The sequence below is a fragment of the Ahaetulla prasina genome, chromosome 3, assembly GCF_028640845.1.
Source record: "Ahaetulla prasina isolate Xishuangbanna chromosome 3, ASM2864084v1, whole genome shotgun sequence".
Classification (NCBI taxonomy): domain Eukaryota; kingdom Metazoa; phylum Chordata; class Lepidosauria; order Squamata; family Colubridae; genus Ahaetulla; species Ahaetulla prasina.
In genome coordinates, this window is record NC_080541.1 from 13590629 (window position 1) to 13609975 (window position 19347).

General features: G+C 43.1%; 2 protein-coding genes across 3 annotated transcripts in view; one reads left to right on the plus strand and one right to left on the minus strand.

The window, feature by feature from the left end:
* Positions 1-19347, minus strand: part of TG (thyroglobulin) — a 201823-nt gene that overhangs the window by 44643 nt on the left and 137833 nt on the right. The window lies entirely within an intron of this gene.
* The window catches only part of SLA (Src like adaptor), a 29307-nt gene that overhangs the window by 4478 nt on the left and 5482 nt on the right, over positions 1-19347 (plus strand). The window contains exons 3-6 of one of the 2 annotated variants that reach the window (XM_058175197.1): positions 11221-11320; positions 16170-16256; positions 16551-16654; positions 18522-18653. In XM_058175197.1, coding sequence (XP_058031180.1) covers positions 11221-11320; positions 16170-16256; positions 16551-16654; positions 18522-18653 — 423 coding nt within the window. The remainder of the gene's footprint in view (positions 1-11220; positions 11321-16169; positions 16257-16550; positions 16655-18521; positions 18654-19347) is intronic. The other variant, XM_058175198.1, reaches the window with a different exon arrangement.

Below are 19347 nucleotides of genomic sequence, written 5' to 3' on the forward strand. Positions count from 1 at the left end.
GTTTTGTCCCGTATTCCCAAAGTCTGCCTATTGTTCTTTTGACTTGTAACTTCTTGACTTCTGACTTGTAACTTTCCCGAAGGCCATCACTCTGCTAAACAATTAATTCCCTCAACACTGTCAAACTATTTACTAAATCTGCACTACTATTAATCTTCTCATCATTCCCATCACCAATCTCTTTCCACTTATGACTGTATGACTGTAACTTTGTTGCTGGCAATCCTTATGATTTATATTGATATACTGACCATCATTTGTGTTATAAATGTTGTACCTTGATGAACGTATCTTTTCTTTTATGTACACTGAGAGCGTATGCACCAAGACAAATTCCTTGTGTGTCCAATCACACTTGGCCAATAAAAATTCTATTCTATTCTATTCTAACTACCAGGCTTAACTTTCAACCTACAGCCAAACTCGCTTCTGATACAACTTCTCTCTATATCTCTGGTCACCAGATCACAACTGTTAACCCAAGTACAGGTGGTTGTTGTTGTTGTTGTTAGTTGCGAAGTTGTGTTTGACCCATCATGACCCCATGGACAACGTTTCTCCAGGACTTCCTGTCCTCTACCATCCTCTGGAGTCCATTTAAGGTCATGCCGACTGCTTCAGTTACTCCATCCAGCCACCTCATTCTCTGTTGTCCCGTTCTTCTTTTGCCCTCAATCTTTCCCAGCATTAGGCTCTTCTCCAGTGAGTCCTTCCTTCTCATTAGGTGGCCAAAGTATTTGAGTTTCATCTTCAGAATTTGGCCTTCTAAAGAGCAGTCAGGGTTGATCTCCTCTAGGACCGACCGGTTGGATTGCCTTGCAGTCCAAGGGACTCACAGGAGTCTTCTCCAGCACCAGAGTTCAAAGGCCTCAATTCTTTAGTGCTCAGCCTTCCTTATGGTCCAGCCTTCACAGCCATACATTGCAACTGGGAAAACCAGAGCCTTGACTATACGCACTTTTGTTGGCAGGGTAAGGTCTCTCTTTTTCTACCTGCTAAGTACAGGTAGACTTCAACTTATAACCATTTGTTTAGTGACCATTTGATGTTACAATGGCACTGAAAAAATATATGAATATGACCATTTTTCACACTTATGACCCCCATGGTCAAAATTCGGATGCTTTGCGACTGATTCATATGTATGACCATTGCACTGTCCTGGGGTCACATGATCCCCTTTTGTGACCTTCTGACAAGCGAAGTCCATGGGGAAACCAGATTCACTTAACAACTGTGTTATTACCTTAACAACTGCAATGGTTCGCTTAATGACGGTGGCAAGAAAGGTTGTAAAACTCATTTTATGACTGTCTCAGCAACAAAAAATTATGGCTGAATTGTGGCCATAATTCAAGGACTAGCTATATTTTCTTTTTCACAACTATGCCTAAAAATTCCCCCTGAATTTGATGCACCCCTCTTGTTTCAATTCTCTTACTAGAATTCAAGTTTAGCTCAACTGTACCTTGGTGATAACCTATTTAGCAATTTCAGTGGTTCTTTGTTTAAATATCTTACTTCATTTAGTTGTAATTTTATTGCTTTCTTTCACCAAAAGATATTGCTGGTTATGTTAAGCCTTTAGCTGACTGGAAGAGATATCAAAATGAAAGAACGGAAAGATTAAGGAATAACAAGATGCTGTTTTAGAAGGTTGTTTTTATTTTTTGACTCAAATGGTGAGGAGTCAAAAATGAAGTCAGGCTAAAAGCTGACCCAATTTAAATTCATGCTTTCCAGTTCTTTTTTTTTTTTTGAATTTATATCCCGCCCTTCTCCGAAGACTCAGGGCAGCTTACATTGTGTTAAGCAATAGTCTTCATCCATTTGTATATTATATACAAAGTCAACTTTTATTGCTCCAACAATCTGGGTCCTCATTTTACCTACCTTATAAAGGATAGAAGGCTGAGTCAACCTTGGACCTGGTGGGACTTTAACTTGCAGTAATTGCAAGCAGCTGTGTTAATAACAGACAGACTTAGTCTGCTGAGCCACCAGAGGCCCCGAATTTTAATTCATGAATTTCAATTCATATCTCTTTTTGTGAATATTTCCTTAAATGGGCGCTCCATCACTGAATATTTTTAAGAAGAGTCTAGACCAGGGGTCTGCAAACTTGGCTCTTTTAAGACTTGTTTTGTCTTTTAAGACTTAAGCTTTGCTGGCTTAGGAACTCTGGGAGTTGAAGTCCACAAGTCTTAAAAGAGCCAAGCCAAGTTTGCAGACCCCTGGTCTAGACTATCACTTATTTGAAATAGTATAGGTTCTCCTGCTTGAGCAGGGGACTGGACAAGAAGACCTCCATGGTCCCTTCCAGCTCATTCATTCTATTCTCTGGTGGCTCTACAGACTAATGCAGTCTGTTATTAACACAGCTGCTTGCAATTACTGCAAGTTCAAGTCCCACCAGGCCCAAGGTTGACTCAGCCTTCCATCCTTTATAAGGTAGGTAAAATGAAGACCCAGATTGTTGGGGGCAATAAGTTGACTTTGTATATAATATACAAATGGATGAAGACTATTGCTTAACATAGTATAAGCCACCCCGAGTCTTCGGAGAAGGGTGGGATATAAATTCAAATTTAAAAAAAAATCTATATGTAAGCATATTTGAAAGCAGTTTTCAAATATAAACTTGTGCACTTTCTGCTTTTTATTTATTTATTACTAAATAATACTAAACATTATTTAGTATGGGAGAGATGATATAAATGGTTGGAGGAAAAGGGGGGGAAAAGTGCAAGGAAAGATTAAATAATGAATAAACTAGGAGTAGAAATAGAAGAATAAATAGGAAGAAACCGAAATTGTGGAAAGGAAATTGGGTACACCTGTATATTTAAGTAGGGACGTGGTGGCTCAGGGGCTAGGACGTTGAGCTTGTCGACCAAAAGGTTGACAATATTTAATATTTATTTATATTTATTTTATTTATATTTAAATATAAATAAATATTTATTTATTTAAATTTAATATTTAATAATTTAATATTTAAGTATATATGTAAATAAAATAATTAGAATAATAGGAGACTCAGGGGATTTTTAATTAATTATTTTAATCGGCTTTTTAAGGGGAATTTTAATGGGAATTTGAAGGGGAGGGTGGGAACTGACAGGTTTGGGTTGGGGGGGAGGGTAGTGTCGGGTGGGGGGAAGAACCCATCGGGGAGGGCAGGTCTAGTCCCGGAAATTGTTCCCGGCATTTATTCATTAGATCCGAGGGAGGGGGGTGAGGGGTACGTTCCAGAGGTGGAAGTTGGCTCCATCTGTACGGTAAGTGGGAGGGGCAGATATGGCGGAAGCAAGGGGCCGTATCGCTTTCTGGGAGCTCGTGCTCGCTGTTTAAAAGCGATCACGTGCTCCGGCCCCCCAGTCTTTTCCCGTTCCCCGGTAGGTCAGGATCCTCAGAGCCCGGGCCTCCGGTTGATGTTATGTAATGCCCGGTCCGTGGTTAATAAAGCCCCCCTGATTTGTGACCTTATTCAGGGGGAATCCACGGACTTTATGGGCATTACGGAGACCTGGTTGGGCGCAGAAGGGGGTGTGCCCCTAGTTGAACTGTGCCCTCCAGGTTTCCGAGCATTCCATCAACCGAGGGCCCAGGGTAGGGGTGGCGGGGTGGCGGTTGTTATGAAAGAGGGTCTGGAGCCGAGAGAGACCACTGTTCCTCAGATAGCCGGCTGCGAATCCCTTCTTGTGAAGTGGGGCCATAAGAATCAGATGGGTCTGTTGATCGCGTACCTGGCTCCTTGCTACGTGACCACAGCCCTGCCTGAGCTGCTGGAGGTGCTAGCCGGGGTGGCAGTGGAGATCCCCAGACTCTTGGTCATGGGTGACTTCAACTTTCAGGAGTTCCAGGCTTCCATGACGGCCTTGGACCTGGTCCAAATAACTGATGGCCCCACCCACACGGGGGGATCCGCGCTGGACCTGATTTATATCTCTGGACAGTGGTTTAATGATCTGGTAGTAAGAGATTTAGTGACGTTACCAGTGTCATGGTCAGATCATTTTCTCCTCCGCCTAGACTTTCAGACCACTACTCACCACCGCAGGGAGACGGAACCAATACGTTGGTTCCGTCCCAGGCGCCTGATGGACCCTGAGAGGTTCCAGACGGAGCTTGGGCCATTTCCTGAGGATCTTGCCCACGGCACGACTGAAGAACTAGTTGCGGCCTGGGAACAGGCCGCGGCTGGGGCTTTGGACCGTGTCGTGCCTTTGCGGCCTCTGACCCGGCGCAGATCTCAATTAGCTCCTTGGTTCTCTGAGGAGCTGAGAGAGATGAAACGCCGGAGAAGACGCCTAGAGAGTGTTTGGAGGTCCAGCCGTTCCGAAGCTGATCGGACACTAGTTAGGTCTTTTTCAAAGACCTACCTAGTGGCACTGAGGGTGGCGAGGCGCTCCTACGCTTCCTCCCTCATTGCGTCGGCAGATAACCGCCCGGCCGCCCTGTTTCGGGTGACCCGTTCCCTCCTTCACCAGGGGGAGCGGGATGACCCCTTACAGGGACGTGCCGAGGAGTTTAACGGTTATCTATACGATAAAATCGCTCAGCTCCGGGATAGCTTGGACCAAGATTGCGATGATCCGGATGAGATGACTGAGGCGCGTCTTGTTGATATCGTTTGGGATGAGTTCGATTCTGTGACTCCCGAGGACGTGGACAGGCTGCTGGGGAGGCTGCATGCCACTACATGTTTACTGGACCTGTGCCCCTCCTGGCTGGTGCTGGCCACTCAGGAGGTGACACGAGGCTGGCTCCAGGGGATTATAAATGCTTCTTTGACGGAGGGGATCTTCCCCGCCGCCTTGAAAGAGGCGGTGGTGAGACCCCTCCTCAAGAAGCCTTCCCTGTACCCAGCTATTTTGGGTAATTACCGTCCAGTCTCCAACCTTCGCTTTATCGCGAAGGTTGTAGAGAGTGTGGTGGCATGGCAGTTTCCTCAGTACCTGGAGGAAGCTGTCTATCTAGACCCGTTCCAGTCCGGCTTCCGGCCCGGGCATAGCACAGAGACAGCTTTGGTCGCGTTGGTGGATGACCTCTGGAAGGCCAGGGACAGGGGTTGTTCCTCTGCCTTGGTCCTGTTAGATCTCTCATCGGCTTTTGATACCATCGACCATGGTATCTTGCTGCGCCGGTTGGAGGGGTTGGGAGTGGGGGGCACCGTTTATCGGTGGTTCTCCTCCTACCTCTCTGACCGGTCGCAGACGGTGTTGACAGGAGGGCAGAGATCGACCGAGGCACCTCACTTGTGGGGTGCCGCAGGGTCGATTCTCTCGCCTCCTGTTCAACATCTATATGAACCGTTGGGCGAGGTCATCAGTGGCTTTGGGGTGAGTTATCATCTGTACGCTGATGATACTCAGCTGTACTTTTCCACCCCAGGCCACCCCAGCGAAGCTGTCAAGTGCTGTCCCATTGTCTGGAGGCCGACGGGTCTGGATGGGGAGAAACAGACTCAGACTCAATCCATCCAAGACGGAGTGGCTGTGGATGCGGCATCTCGGTACAGTCAGCTGCAACCGCAGCTGACTGTTGGGGCGAGTCATTGGCCCCAGCGGAAGGGTGCGCAACTTGGGCGTTCTCCTGGATGGACGGCTGTCATTTGAAGACCATGTGGCGGCCGTCTCCAGGAGAGCTTTTACCAGGTCCGCCTGGTTCGCCAGTTGCGCCTTTCTGGACCGGGATGCCTTATGCACGGTCACTCATGCTCGTCACTTCTCGCCTGGATTATTGCAATGCTCTCTACATGGGGCTACCCTGAAGTGCACTCGGAGACTTCAGCTAGTCCAGAATGCAGCTGCGGGTGATTGAGGGAGCACCACGCTGTTCCCGGTAACACCACTCCTGCGCAGTCTGCACTGGCTACCTGTGGTCTTCGGTGCGCTTCAAGGTTTTGGTTACCACCTTTAAAGCGCTCCATGGCTTAGGGCCCGGGTACTTACAGGACCGCCTGCTGTTACCCTATGCCTCCCATCGACCCGTACGCTCCCACAGAGAGGGTCTCCTCAGGGTGCCGTCCGCCAAGCAATGCCGGCTGGCGGCCCCCAGGGGAAGGGCCTTCTCTGTTGGGGCACCTACTCTCTGGGACGACCTTCCCCCCCGTTTGGGCCCAATATCTGACCTTGGACCTTTCGTGAATTAAAACTCACTTATTCATTCAAGCGGACTGGACTGATTTTTAGACTTTTAAATTTCTAAATTTTAATTTAAATTTTTATCTTTTGTAATTTTACATGGGGTATTTTAGGTTTGTCAAGTTGACGGTTTTAATTCGGCCACTATTGAATAAGTATTTTAAATTGATTTTTAACTTTGTATATTTATTGTTTTATCTTGGCTGTACACCGCCCTGAGTCCTTCGGGAGAAGGGCGGTATAAAAGTTTAATTAATAAATAATAAATAAATAAATAAATAAATTTAGATTTATTTGATTTCTATACCGCCCTTCTCCCGAAGGACTCAGGGCGGTTTACAGCCAACATAAAAACAATTTTATCAATAAAATTAAAAACAATTTTAAAAATCTGATTCAATTTGGCTAACCCCATTAAAACTAGTAATAAAACAATAATAAAACCCCAATTAAAAATCATCTCGCATTAGGCCAGACCTGAGCGGTAAAACAAAAAGGTCTTGAGCTCGCGTCGGAAGGTCCGGAGGTCGGAGAGAAAGCGTAACCCTAGAGGCAGCTCATTCCAGAGGGCAGGTGCCGCCACAGAGAAGGCTCTCCCCCTAGGGGTCACCAGCCGACATTGTTTGAGGCACTCTGAGGAGACCCTCTCTGTGGGAGCGCACAGGTCGATGGGAGGCTATCGGTGTATAATATAATATAATATAATATAATATAATATAATATAATATAATATAATATAATATAATATAATATAATATAATATAATATAATATAATATAATATAATATAATATAATATAGTGATATACATATGATATATTAGAAATATATGTATAAAAGATACATTAGGATAAGAGAGAGAAAATGTATAAGTATTGATCATCAACACGAAACTGTTGGAAAAAAGAAAGTGTCAATATTTCTTTTTTGTTTTTGTCTTTTTTTAAAAAAAAATCTGTTTCATAAAAATTATTTAAAAAAAACTTGTGCACTTTCTACTACAGGTAGTCCTCAACTTACGGCCACAAGTGAGCCCAAAATTTAAGTTGTGAAGTGAGAAATTTGTTAAGTGAGTTTTGCCCCATTTTATGACTTTTCTCGCCACATTTGTTAAGTGAATCATTGCAGTTCTTAAATTAGTAATAGGGTTGTTAAGTGAATCTGCTTGTAAGGAGGTCACAAAAAGGAATCACATGACTCCGGGGTACGTCAACCATCATAAATGTGAGTCAGTTGCCAAGCATCCAAATGTAAATCACGTGACTATGGGGATATTGCGATGGTCGTAAGTGTGAAAAAAGGATCACAAGTCATTTTTTTTCCAGCGCTGTTGTAACTTTGAACAGTCACTAAATGAATTGTTGTAAGTTGAGGACTAGCTGTACTGCACATATCTATGTACAAGTTCCCCCTAAATTAAGGATTTGGTATTCTATTTTTAAATTGTACTTCAAATGTACAAAAATGCAGTTTTCAGCAAATAACCCTTTCGGTTTGCATGAAAAAGTTGAACGTTTCTTGGAATGAATTATGGGGCTTAGTGCTTACTTTCCCCTCCTCGCTCATTTTCCACTAGTTAAAGCTACATCAGCTTTGAATCTTGACTGCAGCTATTTATCAGTCCATCATTTTATGTTCTAACGTTAAAGACTTTTTTTTTAAAAAAATCAACACTGAAGTCTGTTGATGCTTGATAAGACTATTACAGACTGTTCTTTTGAAATAGGTCTTCAGTCAAAAGAACAAAGATCTTATTTTTTTATTGCTAATGACATGACCAGATCCAGTTTGTTTTAGCTTTCTTGGCTATTTAACTCTTTAAGGCCGGATTGATCCTTCCTGTCCTTCTTCTAACATCACCATAAACGTTTAATACGTCTAACAACCTGTTGTAGCTATTTCAGTGATTTATGAGATTTATGAGATTCTACTTAATTATTCATGGACCTAGCTTATTTTTAGTAGGAAAAGGACAGGAAGAGCCTAAGGAGGGAGTCAAGAGAGGAATTACTGTATTTTTCGGACTATAAGACGCTCCAGACTATAAGACACATCTAGCTTTTGGGGAGGAAAACAAGGGGTGGGGGGGAATCTGCCTCTGCCTCCCAGCAATTTGCCTCCTTGCAGCAAACAGCCTGGTCAACTTCATCATAGCCTGACTTAACGTGAGCAGCTGATTGGCAGTTGGATCTGTCTCCCAGAATACCACCTATCAGCTGTTCCAGGGTGCAGGGATCACCACCGCCCGTCGCCACCATCGCCGCTGCCACGTGTCCCATTTTTTGCCTCTGCGCGTCCCGTTTTCGGCCTGTTCCAGGTGGCGGCGGAGGCGGTGATCCCTGCTGCCTGGAATGGGCCAAAAATGGGGCGCACAGGGGTGGTGATAGGCAGCAGCGGCAATGGGCAGCGAAGGGTGGGGGACGGCGGGTGGGCGGGCCTTCAGCAACATTCACTGTATAAGATGCACAGACATTTCCACCCCTTTTTTGGAGGGGAAGTGCATCTTATACTCCATAAAATACGGTAGCCTGGAGTCATTATGTTCCCATAAGCGATCTAAGTCCAAACCCTCTTGAATTCCATAGACTCTTATCTAGTATCGATTTAGTGCTGACCGTTAGTAGACTAGATTCTTGTATACAGGCTTCAGCAATAAATCAGTTTAACTGGACCTGAACCTGTGACCCTGATTCTTCCGGGTGCCCAACATTTTTCTTGATTAAAATGTCAATGCCAACTTTCTTTCAACATGTAACACTGCGGGAAGGCCTCCCTCACCAGAATAAAATATTCCACAGAATGTTAAAAGAGGCCGAATAGAATATTTTCCCTCAGGGAGAAAAGGAGAAAAAAAAAATCTCCTTAACAAAGGCAGAAAGCAGTCCCCAATCTTTTGAAGTCTGGCTTTGTGAATGGATATTTTGTAAAGCCAGATCACTCTATCCATAAACAAAGGGAATATGGATAAGCAACAAAATAGGCAAACAGCCAAAACTGCCAAGATTAACTCAGACAAACAAAACACCCAGGTTTTGCATTTCCCCTTCTGCCTGTAGAGCCAGCCATGACCCTTACATGACCCCACGGTAATCTGGCGACAGCCACTGAAATATTGAAGGACGTGAACAGGGATCTCAATCACAAAGCCCCCACAATTGTATAAAAGCCCATCTACTCTCAACCCCAATTTGTCAGCCATCGCAGAAACACACTGCTGTCACTGTTGTTTCTGGACCTCCTTTCCAACTACAGCTGCCTTCAGTTCATTTCTCCTGCATCTTTCTCCCAGCTTGGAATAAGAATTGGACCAGATTTTACATCCAACAGCACCTTTCAAATTGCTTCTTCTGTCTTTTTAACATTTATCGATTTTCTTGTTTCAATCAAGGACAAAGATGTTAATAGCCAATTCAGTTCTCTGATAAATGACTCTTGTGTATATGCATAACTGATCAATCGGGAACCTTCAACGCATCCTGAAGTTGGGTCACTACAAAATACTATTTATGGGGGACATATTAGTGGGTAAGACTGGAGAGTTGAACAAAGACAGAACAATTTTAGCCATTGCAAATAACCAAACATTTATTCCCTTAGACTATTTCCTGCAAAGAGGTGGGAGAAATGAGTATAACTGGGTTGAACTATGAATTAAGGACGGTTATATCATAACTTACCAATAAAGCATCAATTCTTGGCCCTTAATTGGGGTAGGGGCGTCTTTTCTAGAACTTCAGGAGACACCCAAATGTGCCCAAGTAATCTACAAGCAGAAGATCTTGCTTGCCAAGATCTTTAGAATAGAATAGAAAAACAGAGTTGGAAGGGACCTTGGAGGTCTTGTAGTCCAACCCCCTGCTTAGGCAGGAAACACGACACCACTTCAGACAAATAATTATCCACCATTGTCTTAAAAATTTCCAGTGTTGGAGCATTTACAACTTCTGGAGGCAAGTTGTTCCACTGATTAATTGTTCTAACTGTCAGGAAATTTCTCCTTAGTTCTAGGTTGCTTCTCTCCTTGATTAGTTTCCACCCATTGCTTCTTCTCCTGCCCTCAGGTGCTTTGGAGAATAGCTTGACTCCCTCTTCTTTGTGGCAACCCCTGAGATATTGGAACACTGCTATCCTTCTTTTCATTAAACTAGGCATACCGAGTTCTTGCAACCGTTCCTCACATGTTTTAGCCTCCAGTCCCCTAATCATCTTTGTTTCTCTTCTCTGCTCTCTTTCTAGAGTCTTAACATCTTTTTTTACATCATGGCCACCAAAACTGGCTGCACTATTGCAAGTGTGGCCTTACCAAGGCATTATAAAGTGGTATTCACACTTCACGTCTTACATCTTACGATCCTTGTAGGCAGAACAGTGTGTGAAGCACTTGTATCTCCATCTGGTCTGCTACATGATAGGCTGAGCCCTTCTCAGATTTTTCAGCAAGGACAACAAGCATGAAATTCAAAGATCTGTTAGCAAAGAACTGATCTCAATTCTTTTCTCACCATGTCTTTACAAAGAAAGTCAATTCTTTCTTTCTTTCTTTTTTTCTTTTTTTCTTTCTTTCTTTCTTCTCTTTCTACCTTCTTCTACTTTTTAATTTCCCATGGCACTATTTTTTAAATCTAAATTTAATCTTACACCCATAGCAAGACAACAATATGCTGTTTAAGCAATATAATAAAATCAGTTTGCTATCTTGTGATTGTTAAACGTACAGCTGAAGACAACATTCTCTACAAACGCAGTCTCTTTTAATGCAGCTTAATGATATTTACTATTCTAAGTAGTTGCAATGAAACAAGGACACGAATTAACGGAATGAATACTAATTGCTGGGAGATCACAGTACAAGAAGACAATTCCCACCCATCTATCCTTGTGAGATTTTTGAATGCAGCTAGGCGGCCACCGCAATTCACAAACTTTGACTAGTTGCCTCCTCTAACATCTGGCACTTCAGGGACTTTAGACTTTTATTTTGTAGAGCATGTTAACCAGACACAAGCAACTGTAAAATGTATTAACTGATTGATTGATTGATTGATTGATTGATTGATTGATTGATCCTGCAGGCCAGAGAAGTGACTTTCTTGCTGTACTCTATGACTATCCCACGCCGGATGTAAGCCAGCCTATATTTCAAGTTGGGGAGAAACTACGTGTGATATCAGAGTAAGTATGCAAATTTTTTTTTAGGTTTTAAAAGTTGTGGCTACGGAGATTCTTAGTCATCCAGGTCATGTTTGTGCCAAAGGTACTTTTTCAAGAGGCAATTGGACTTTCTGGTTTTTCTTTGAAGGTATTTCACTTCTCCTCCAAGAAGCTTCTTGGATAAGAAGCAAAACGTCTTCAAAGAAAAAACCAGAAAGTCCAATTGCCTCTTGAAAAAAGCACCTTTGGGATTATAAAAGTTGTGTTTTCATTTGTATTTTCTTATACGGTCTGGCTACGTTGTGTTAATGTTATACATAGTTTAGAGCAGATGTTATCTTTGGAGAAATAGATTTCTAACTGTTTAAAGTTTTCTTCCATCCATCCCCACCAAAAACAGGTGGGAAAATTCCTCCCTCCCTCAATTGCAATAAAGGTTAAGAATTTTGTAAATTCAATTTTAATATTCTCCCATATTATTTTAATATTGTTAAAAGTAAATTTTACTCCACTTTTTGATTAATAATTTGAATGGCTGTTTTTTCTGAACTCAAGAATTACAGCATCATAATTTCTCATATAATTTGGTAGGTGTTTAGAGAGATGTGGGGGGAAGCAATAATTTTTGTTGTGAGGTTTTATTATAAAAGTATTTCCCTACTTTATCCCTGACTGATTTTTTTATTGGTTTGCTTGTTTTGTCATGTTTATGTAATGTGCATTGGAGGTGGAGACCCTTTGAGAGTTGTATGCAACGAAAGTTTCATTTTAATGTGATCTTGACAGATTTGAGCATTGGGTGCTATCTAACAAAATGAAATTCAATGGTGAAAAAACTGAGGTTCTACATTTAGGCGAGAAAAACAAAATGCGCAGGTACAGTATATATGTACCTCGCTCAATAGTAGTAATTGTGAGAGGCATCTTGGAGTCCTGGCAGTCAATCATTTAATTATGAGCCAGCAGTGTGCAGCAGCTGCCAAAAAAGCCAATACAGTTCTAGGCTGCATAAACAGAGGGATAGAATCAAGATCACATGAAGTGTTAATACCACTTTATAATGCTTTGGTAGGGCCACACTAGGAATACTGCATTCAGTTTGCCACGATGTAAAAAAGATGTGGAGACTCTAGAAAGAGTGCAGAGAAGAGCAACAAAGATGATTAGGGGACTGGAGGCTAAAACTTATGAAGAACGGTTACAGGAACTGGGTATGTCTAATTTAATGAAAAGAAGGACTAGGGGAGACATGAAGCACTGTTCCAATATCTCAGGGGTTGCCCCAAAGAAGAGGGAGTCAAGCTATTCTCCAAAGCACCTGAGGGCAAGACAAGAAGCAATGGGTGGAAACTAATCAAGGAGAGAAGCAACTTAGAACTAAGGAGAAATTTCCTGACAGTTAGAACAATTAATCAGTGGAACAACTTGCCTCCAGAAGTTGTAAATGCTCCAACACTGGAAGTTTTTAAGAAGATGGATAACCATTTGTCTGAAGTGGTGTAAGGTTTCCTGCCTAAGCAGGGGGTTGGACTAGAAGACCTCCAAGGTCCCTTCCAACTCTGTTATTCTATTCTATTCTATTCTATTCTATTCTATTCTATTCTATTCTATTCTATTCTATTCTATTCACAAATTAGGCAACCATTCACAACTGATTATAGCTTCTCACAATCACGTGACTATGATCTGCAACATTTTTTGCCAGTTTACAGCAAAAAAAAATGCTAATTCAGGAGAATTGATTCAGACTTATGACTGCATTGTTCATTTAATAACCGCAGTAAAAATGGTCATAAAATCCAGTCTGGTCATGCGGGTGCCTCAGTTTACTGTCGTGTCTTACAACTAAAATTCCAGCCAAAATGTAGTTCTAATTCGAAGATTACCTGTAAGCCACCTGAAGAACAAACTTGAAACAAGAAGAATTGGTGGAAACAGAAAAATAGGCCCAAATAATCCCTAGGTGTTGTTTTTTTTAATGGAATTAAACCATACCTTGATGGAAAAACCATATAGATTCTCTAGTCTCTAAATCACGGAAGGAAATTTTTGCCTTTCCTGACATCACAAATGACAATCAATATGGGTTATTTCCAGCCAATTTCCCCCCTCTTTCCTTCTACCTTAAGAAACAAAACAAAGCCACAAAGATAAAAGAGTCAGGTCTGTGTTTCGGGTGTGCAAATAGGAAACAGCCCATCGTCGCCCTTGTGTAAATTGCCAAGAAAGTAGTTGTTTGCCTCCACTCTTGGGTGTTTCAAAACCAGGGTTGGTTTTAAACCAACCCTGGTTTAAATCGTTTTAAACCGTTTTTAACAGTTTTAAACCGGGCCGAAAATAAACTTTTTTTTTCCTTGCAATGTACCTTTCGTGTACCAGTCAAGCCTTTGAGCTCACAACTGACAAGTGTGACAGCCGAGACTGGATGGAACTTTCCTTTTCCTGTTATGACACTGCTGGGCACACAAACAAATGACACAAGAGCTGTCAGAACATGCAAAGCGTTGTGGGTCCCGTTAATTGTAGGGCAGTTACAGGGCAAATAGTTGTTTCCTATGAGGAAATTATACAGAAATGGAGCCCATCGACTTGTAAGCTGCCTGCTCTTAAAATTCCATGATGGCATTACGGGTCAAAACACTCAAACGAATGTATACAAAGCCCACGGTTTTGGAATCTGCTAAAATTGGCACGTTCCTCCCATGAATACCTTTCTTTATACTCTGTCAAGGACCTTGGAGTACTCATTTCTAAAGATCTAAGTGCCAGAGCCCACTGTAACAACATTGCCAAAAAGGCACTAAGAGTTGTTAACCTAATCTTGCGTAGCTTCTTCTCTGATAATATTGTATTACTAATTAGAGAAGACAAAACATTTGCTAGACCAATCCTTGAATACAGCTCATCTGTCTGGAACCCGCACTGCATATCGGACATAAATACAATCGAGAGAGTCCAGAGATATTTCACAAGAAGAGTCCTTCACTCCTCGCTCGAAATAAAATACCTTATGCCACCAGACTCCAAATTTTGGGCTTAGACAACTTAGAACTATGCAGACTTCAATCTGACCAAAGCATAGTACATAAAATTATCTACCACAAAGTCCTACCTGTCAATGACTACTTTCAGCTTCGACCACAACAATACAAGAGCAAATAATAGATACAAACTCAAGGCAAACCACTCCAAACTTGATTGCAGAAAATATGACTTCAGTAACAGAGTTGCCATTGCACACAGTATGCACTATCTGACTCTGTAGTTTCTTCCCCAAACCCCAAAACTTTAAACTTAAACTGTCTACTGTTGACCTGACCCCATTCCTAAGGGGTCTATAAGAGGTGTCCATAAGTGCACTTGCATGCCTACCATCCCTGTCCTAATATTCCTTTTTTACTTACTCTTTTCATGTATCCAAATTATGTTTATACTTTTACCTGTTATCTTATATATGATTGACAAAATAAATAAATAAAATAAATAAATGATATGTGTCGAGCGCAAATTATGGGTTTCATCACTTGAAAACCTGACAATATGTATACATCCTTTCTGAGGTAAAGTGGATTGCTTTCAGAAAGGAATGGAGATCATATTAAGCACAATTTATTAAATGTTTCCAACTTATCTGACATTTCAGTTTAGACCCTTTCACCAATTTGTGAAAGGGATATTTACAGTCCTGAGATATTTATACTCCTCGACTTACGACAGTTCACTTAGTGACCATTCGAACTTACAACATCACTAAAAATAAAAGTGACTGATGACCGTTTTTCACACAACCATTGCAGCAGCATCCGCAGCATGATTGACGTTCGGATGCTTGACAAGTGACTCGCATTTATGATGGTCTCAGCGCCCCTGAGTCATGCAATCGTCTTTTGTGACCTTCTGACAGGCAAAGTCAGTCAGGAAACCAGATCCACTTAACAACCGTGTTACTAATTTAACAGCCGCAGTGATTCACTTAACCGACGTGGCAAGCAAAGTTCGTAAAATGGGGAAAAGCTCACTGAACAAATTTTTCACTTAGCCAACTAAACGTTGAGCTCAACCGTGGTCATAAGTTGAGGTCTACCTGTAAAGCATAGAAAAACTATCAAAAGTTCCTTGATTTTATCTCATAAATACTATGAGACAATAGATCCGTCTTGGTCATTTTAAGGTAACTGGACAAGTTTTCCAGAAAAATCAAATCGCAGGTTATATTCTACTTCTAGCTTCTGGGACTAGAAGTCCTTCAAAATCCTTTCTAACACTATGAGAGCACAAAGGACCCCACACTTCAACCTGGAGCTGCAAATATTCTGCATTATTGAGACTAATTCTAATTCTACACTTTTTTCACCAGGGATGAAATGCTCCCGGTTCGGACCGGACCGTCCGATCCGGTAGCAATGGCAGTGGGTGGTTTGGAGAACCGGTAGCAAAACTCCCTGCCACCCCGCAAGCCCAGCTGAGCCGCATAATCATCAGAAGCTTTTTTTTTTTTTTACTTTTAAAAGCATTTTTTCTTCGGCCAAAACGATGTAAAAAAAAAAAGCCTCTGATGATTGCGCAGCTCAGCTGGGATTGTGAAAGCCTTTTAAAAGCATTTTTTTCTACAACCTCTTCGGCTGAAGAGGTTGTAAAAAATGCTTTTAAAAGGCTCTGATGATCCCAGCTGTCATCAGCACCTTTTAAAAGCATTTTTACAACCTTTTCAGCTGACGAGTTTGTAGAAAAAATGCTTTTAAAAGTAAAAAAAAAAACAGTTGGCCACTCCCACCAAGCCACACCTACAGAACTGGTAGTAACAATTTTACATTTCACCCCTGGTTTTCACCATGCCTTTGACAGCAGCTTTCTCTTTTCACTTTTGCAGCGAGGGTGTCTGGTGGAAAGCTTGTTCCCTGACTACGGGAAAAGAAAATTATATTCCGGAAAATTATGTTGCCAGAGTTTATCATGGGTAAGGAATGTCCTTGTGCATATCTATGCTTACACGGGCGAATGTATCCACACTGCTGAAAATACCCATTCCTATACCCATAGTTATGTGATATGTTCATCAATTACATTTTCCACTCTCTAATAACCAGCGATCAGCAACCGGCAGGGGAAATCCAGATGTGTACGAATTAGAATATTTTCCGTGGCACCTTACTTAGACTTCCTGAGCCTGTTGTGAACTTTGCTGAGCAAAATTGTCTTCTCTTTCCCCCCTGTACAAACCTGACCTATTTCTCTTTCGCTTTTCCTGCAGCTGGTTATTTGAAGGCATCGGCAGAGAAAAAGCTGAAGAACTTCTCCTCCTTCCAAATAACAAAATTGGCTCTTTCATGATTAGAAAAAGCGAGACCACAAATGGTAAGCAAAAGCTAGTTAAGTAACCCTGGTCTATTTTGTCATAAACCAGGAGGAGAATGAGTGACTCTTTCTATGCTCTTAGGCTGCTATTGTTGTGTCTGCGCCCCCCGAGCTGGGCCCCCTGCCAGAAAGTGACTTGGAAAGTGAGGGGGAAGGGCCATCAGGACTTATCTCGGGAGCACCAGCTTCCCTGGCTCAGCTCCAGGAGCCAAAGGCAGGCCAGGTGGAGGAGATAACGAGACCTCCGTCCCCTGACTCTTTCCCTCCCCCCAGCCCACGCCTCAGACCCAGCTGATGGCAATCAGGACTGGCTGGACCCTAGGTTTCGTAGGCAGGAGAGGCGGGAACAACAGAAGCAGGGGTGGGGCAGGCCTAGGAAGTGCTGAGTCATGGAGCCACACCCCACAGGATATAAAAGCAGCAAGGGCTGCAATGCCTCTTCGTAGCAGGCAAATCAACTGCTTGACTAGAGCTGAAGTACTGATTGACTCATTGGCATCAAGGAGATAACAGAGACACTTGACAGACGTTCGCTAGTTTGCTGCCAGAGCTGATAGTGCCGGCTAATTAAGTCATTGCTCGGACGGAGGCGAGGGGGACAGAACAGCTATCCTGGTCACTGGCTAGATGGCCTAGGGTAAATAGTGTTGTGGCCCACCAGCAGCCAGCATATCTGGCAGTAGATTTGGACAGTGAGGAGGTTGGGGAGTCCTGGAGTTTGGGGAAGACTCTGATGGGGGCTCTGCGTTGGGGCAGAGAGTGGGCCAGGGTCATATGCCAGCTGCCTTTGGAGTCAGACATCAGTGAGGCAGACAAACAGCTGGAGCCTGTTCCCAGTGTGCGCATGTACAGAGTGGCCAAACGAAGGGAACAGCTAAAGAACAAGGGTCGACTTGGGAGTAAGGCCACAGGTGGACGATAAATGGCCCCTCCCAGTGGGAATAAAAGAGGAGCGAAAGGGGAGTGGAGTTTGCAGGAGACAATTAGTTCATTACTGCAATCTTGCCAAGCATTGCGGAGTCTGAAATATATCGGCCTGGCCACTCTCCAAACCTGATAAAGGTCGGTAATTGTGAACTATCTTGAAAGACTGTGGGAACGGAAAAACTTTGCTGGGGAGGAATTCACTGTAAATGAAATAAAAGGGGTTTATCGGGACGAGGACTTGGCTTTTGCTTCATGCTGGTCTAATTGCATTTTTTACGTGCTTTCGAACTGCTAGGTTGTCAGTACCTGGGACAAGCTCACCCCATTACGTGCCACTAGGGATTTGAACCGCTGACCTTTCGATCGACAAGTTCAGCGTCTTAGCCACTGAGCCACTACGTCCCTCATGTTAACCCTAGATATCTCTTTTTCAATTAGAGATATCTAGCTGAGCAAAAGGGCGAACATGAGCATAACACACAAGAATGAGAAACTGTGTGAAAATGATGTTAAAAAGGATTGAGTCTGGTTTAGGAATTCTGGGAGTTGAGAAACACCGATCTAAATCGGGATTCTTATTATAGGGACGCGGTGGCTCAGGGGCTAGGATGTTGAGCTTGTCGATAGAAAGGTCGGCAGCTCAGTGGTTCGAATCCCTAGTGCTGTCGTGTAACGGGGTGAGCTCCCGTTACTTGTCCCAGCTTCTGCCAACCTAGCAGTTTCAAAAGCACGTAAAAATGCAAGTAGAAAAAATAGGGACCACGTTCTGTGCACCTTTGGCATTGAGTCATGCCGGCCACATGACCACGGAGACGTCTTCGGACAGCGCTGGCTCTTCGGCTTTGAAACGGAGATGAGCACCGCCCCCTAGAGTCGGCAACGACTAGCATGTATGTGCGAGAGGAACCTTTACCTTATAGCAACTTTTCTTTCCCTCCAGGTTTTTATTCGCTGTCAGTCCGGCACGCAAATGTGAAACATTACAGGATATTCCGCTTGCCAAACAATTGGTATTATATCTCCCCTCGGCAAACGTTTCAGTGTCTTGAGGACCTCGTAAACCACTATTCTGGTAAGAGAAAGCTCCAATCGCCTTCTTTTCCAAGATCACAATTCGTTTAACCACAGTTCAAAGCTAAAACAGCCTCAGAAAAAAAATTACTTACAAACTGTAAAGCGGAAAAGTATTTCCACTGATATATTCTCTGAACACATATTAAGACTGTGCGATGGCAACCATTTATTTATTATTAATCAAATTCGGAAAAGTGAAGGGGAAGGGCCATCAGGACTTACCTCTGGAGCACCGGCTCCTCTGGCTCAGCTCCAGGAGCCAGAGGCAGGCCAGGTAGAGGAGATAATGAGGCCTCCATCCCCTGACTCTCCCCCCCAGGCCACACCTCCAGACCCGGCTGATGGCAATCAGGCCTGGCTAGATCCCAGGTTTCGGAGATACGAGAGGCGGCTACAACAAAGGAAGGGGTGGGGCAGGCCTAGAGAGTGCTGAGTCACGGAGCCACATTCAACAGAGTATAAAAGCAGCCCTGGCTGCTCTTCTGTTCCGTGACAAGCAAAAATTGAGCTGAACTATTTGACTCATGGAGAAGTGAGCTGAACTCTTTGACTCGTGGAGAATTGAGCTGAACATTCGGCCTAGATTGCTGACTTCTTAGTTGCCTGGCAACCCCAAGATAAGGGAGACTTTGGCAGGCAGCTGCAGATTCCCTGCCAGGACTGATAGCAGCTGTGAACTCAATTACTGGCTC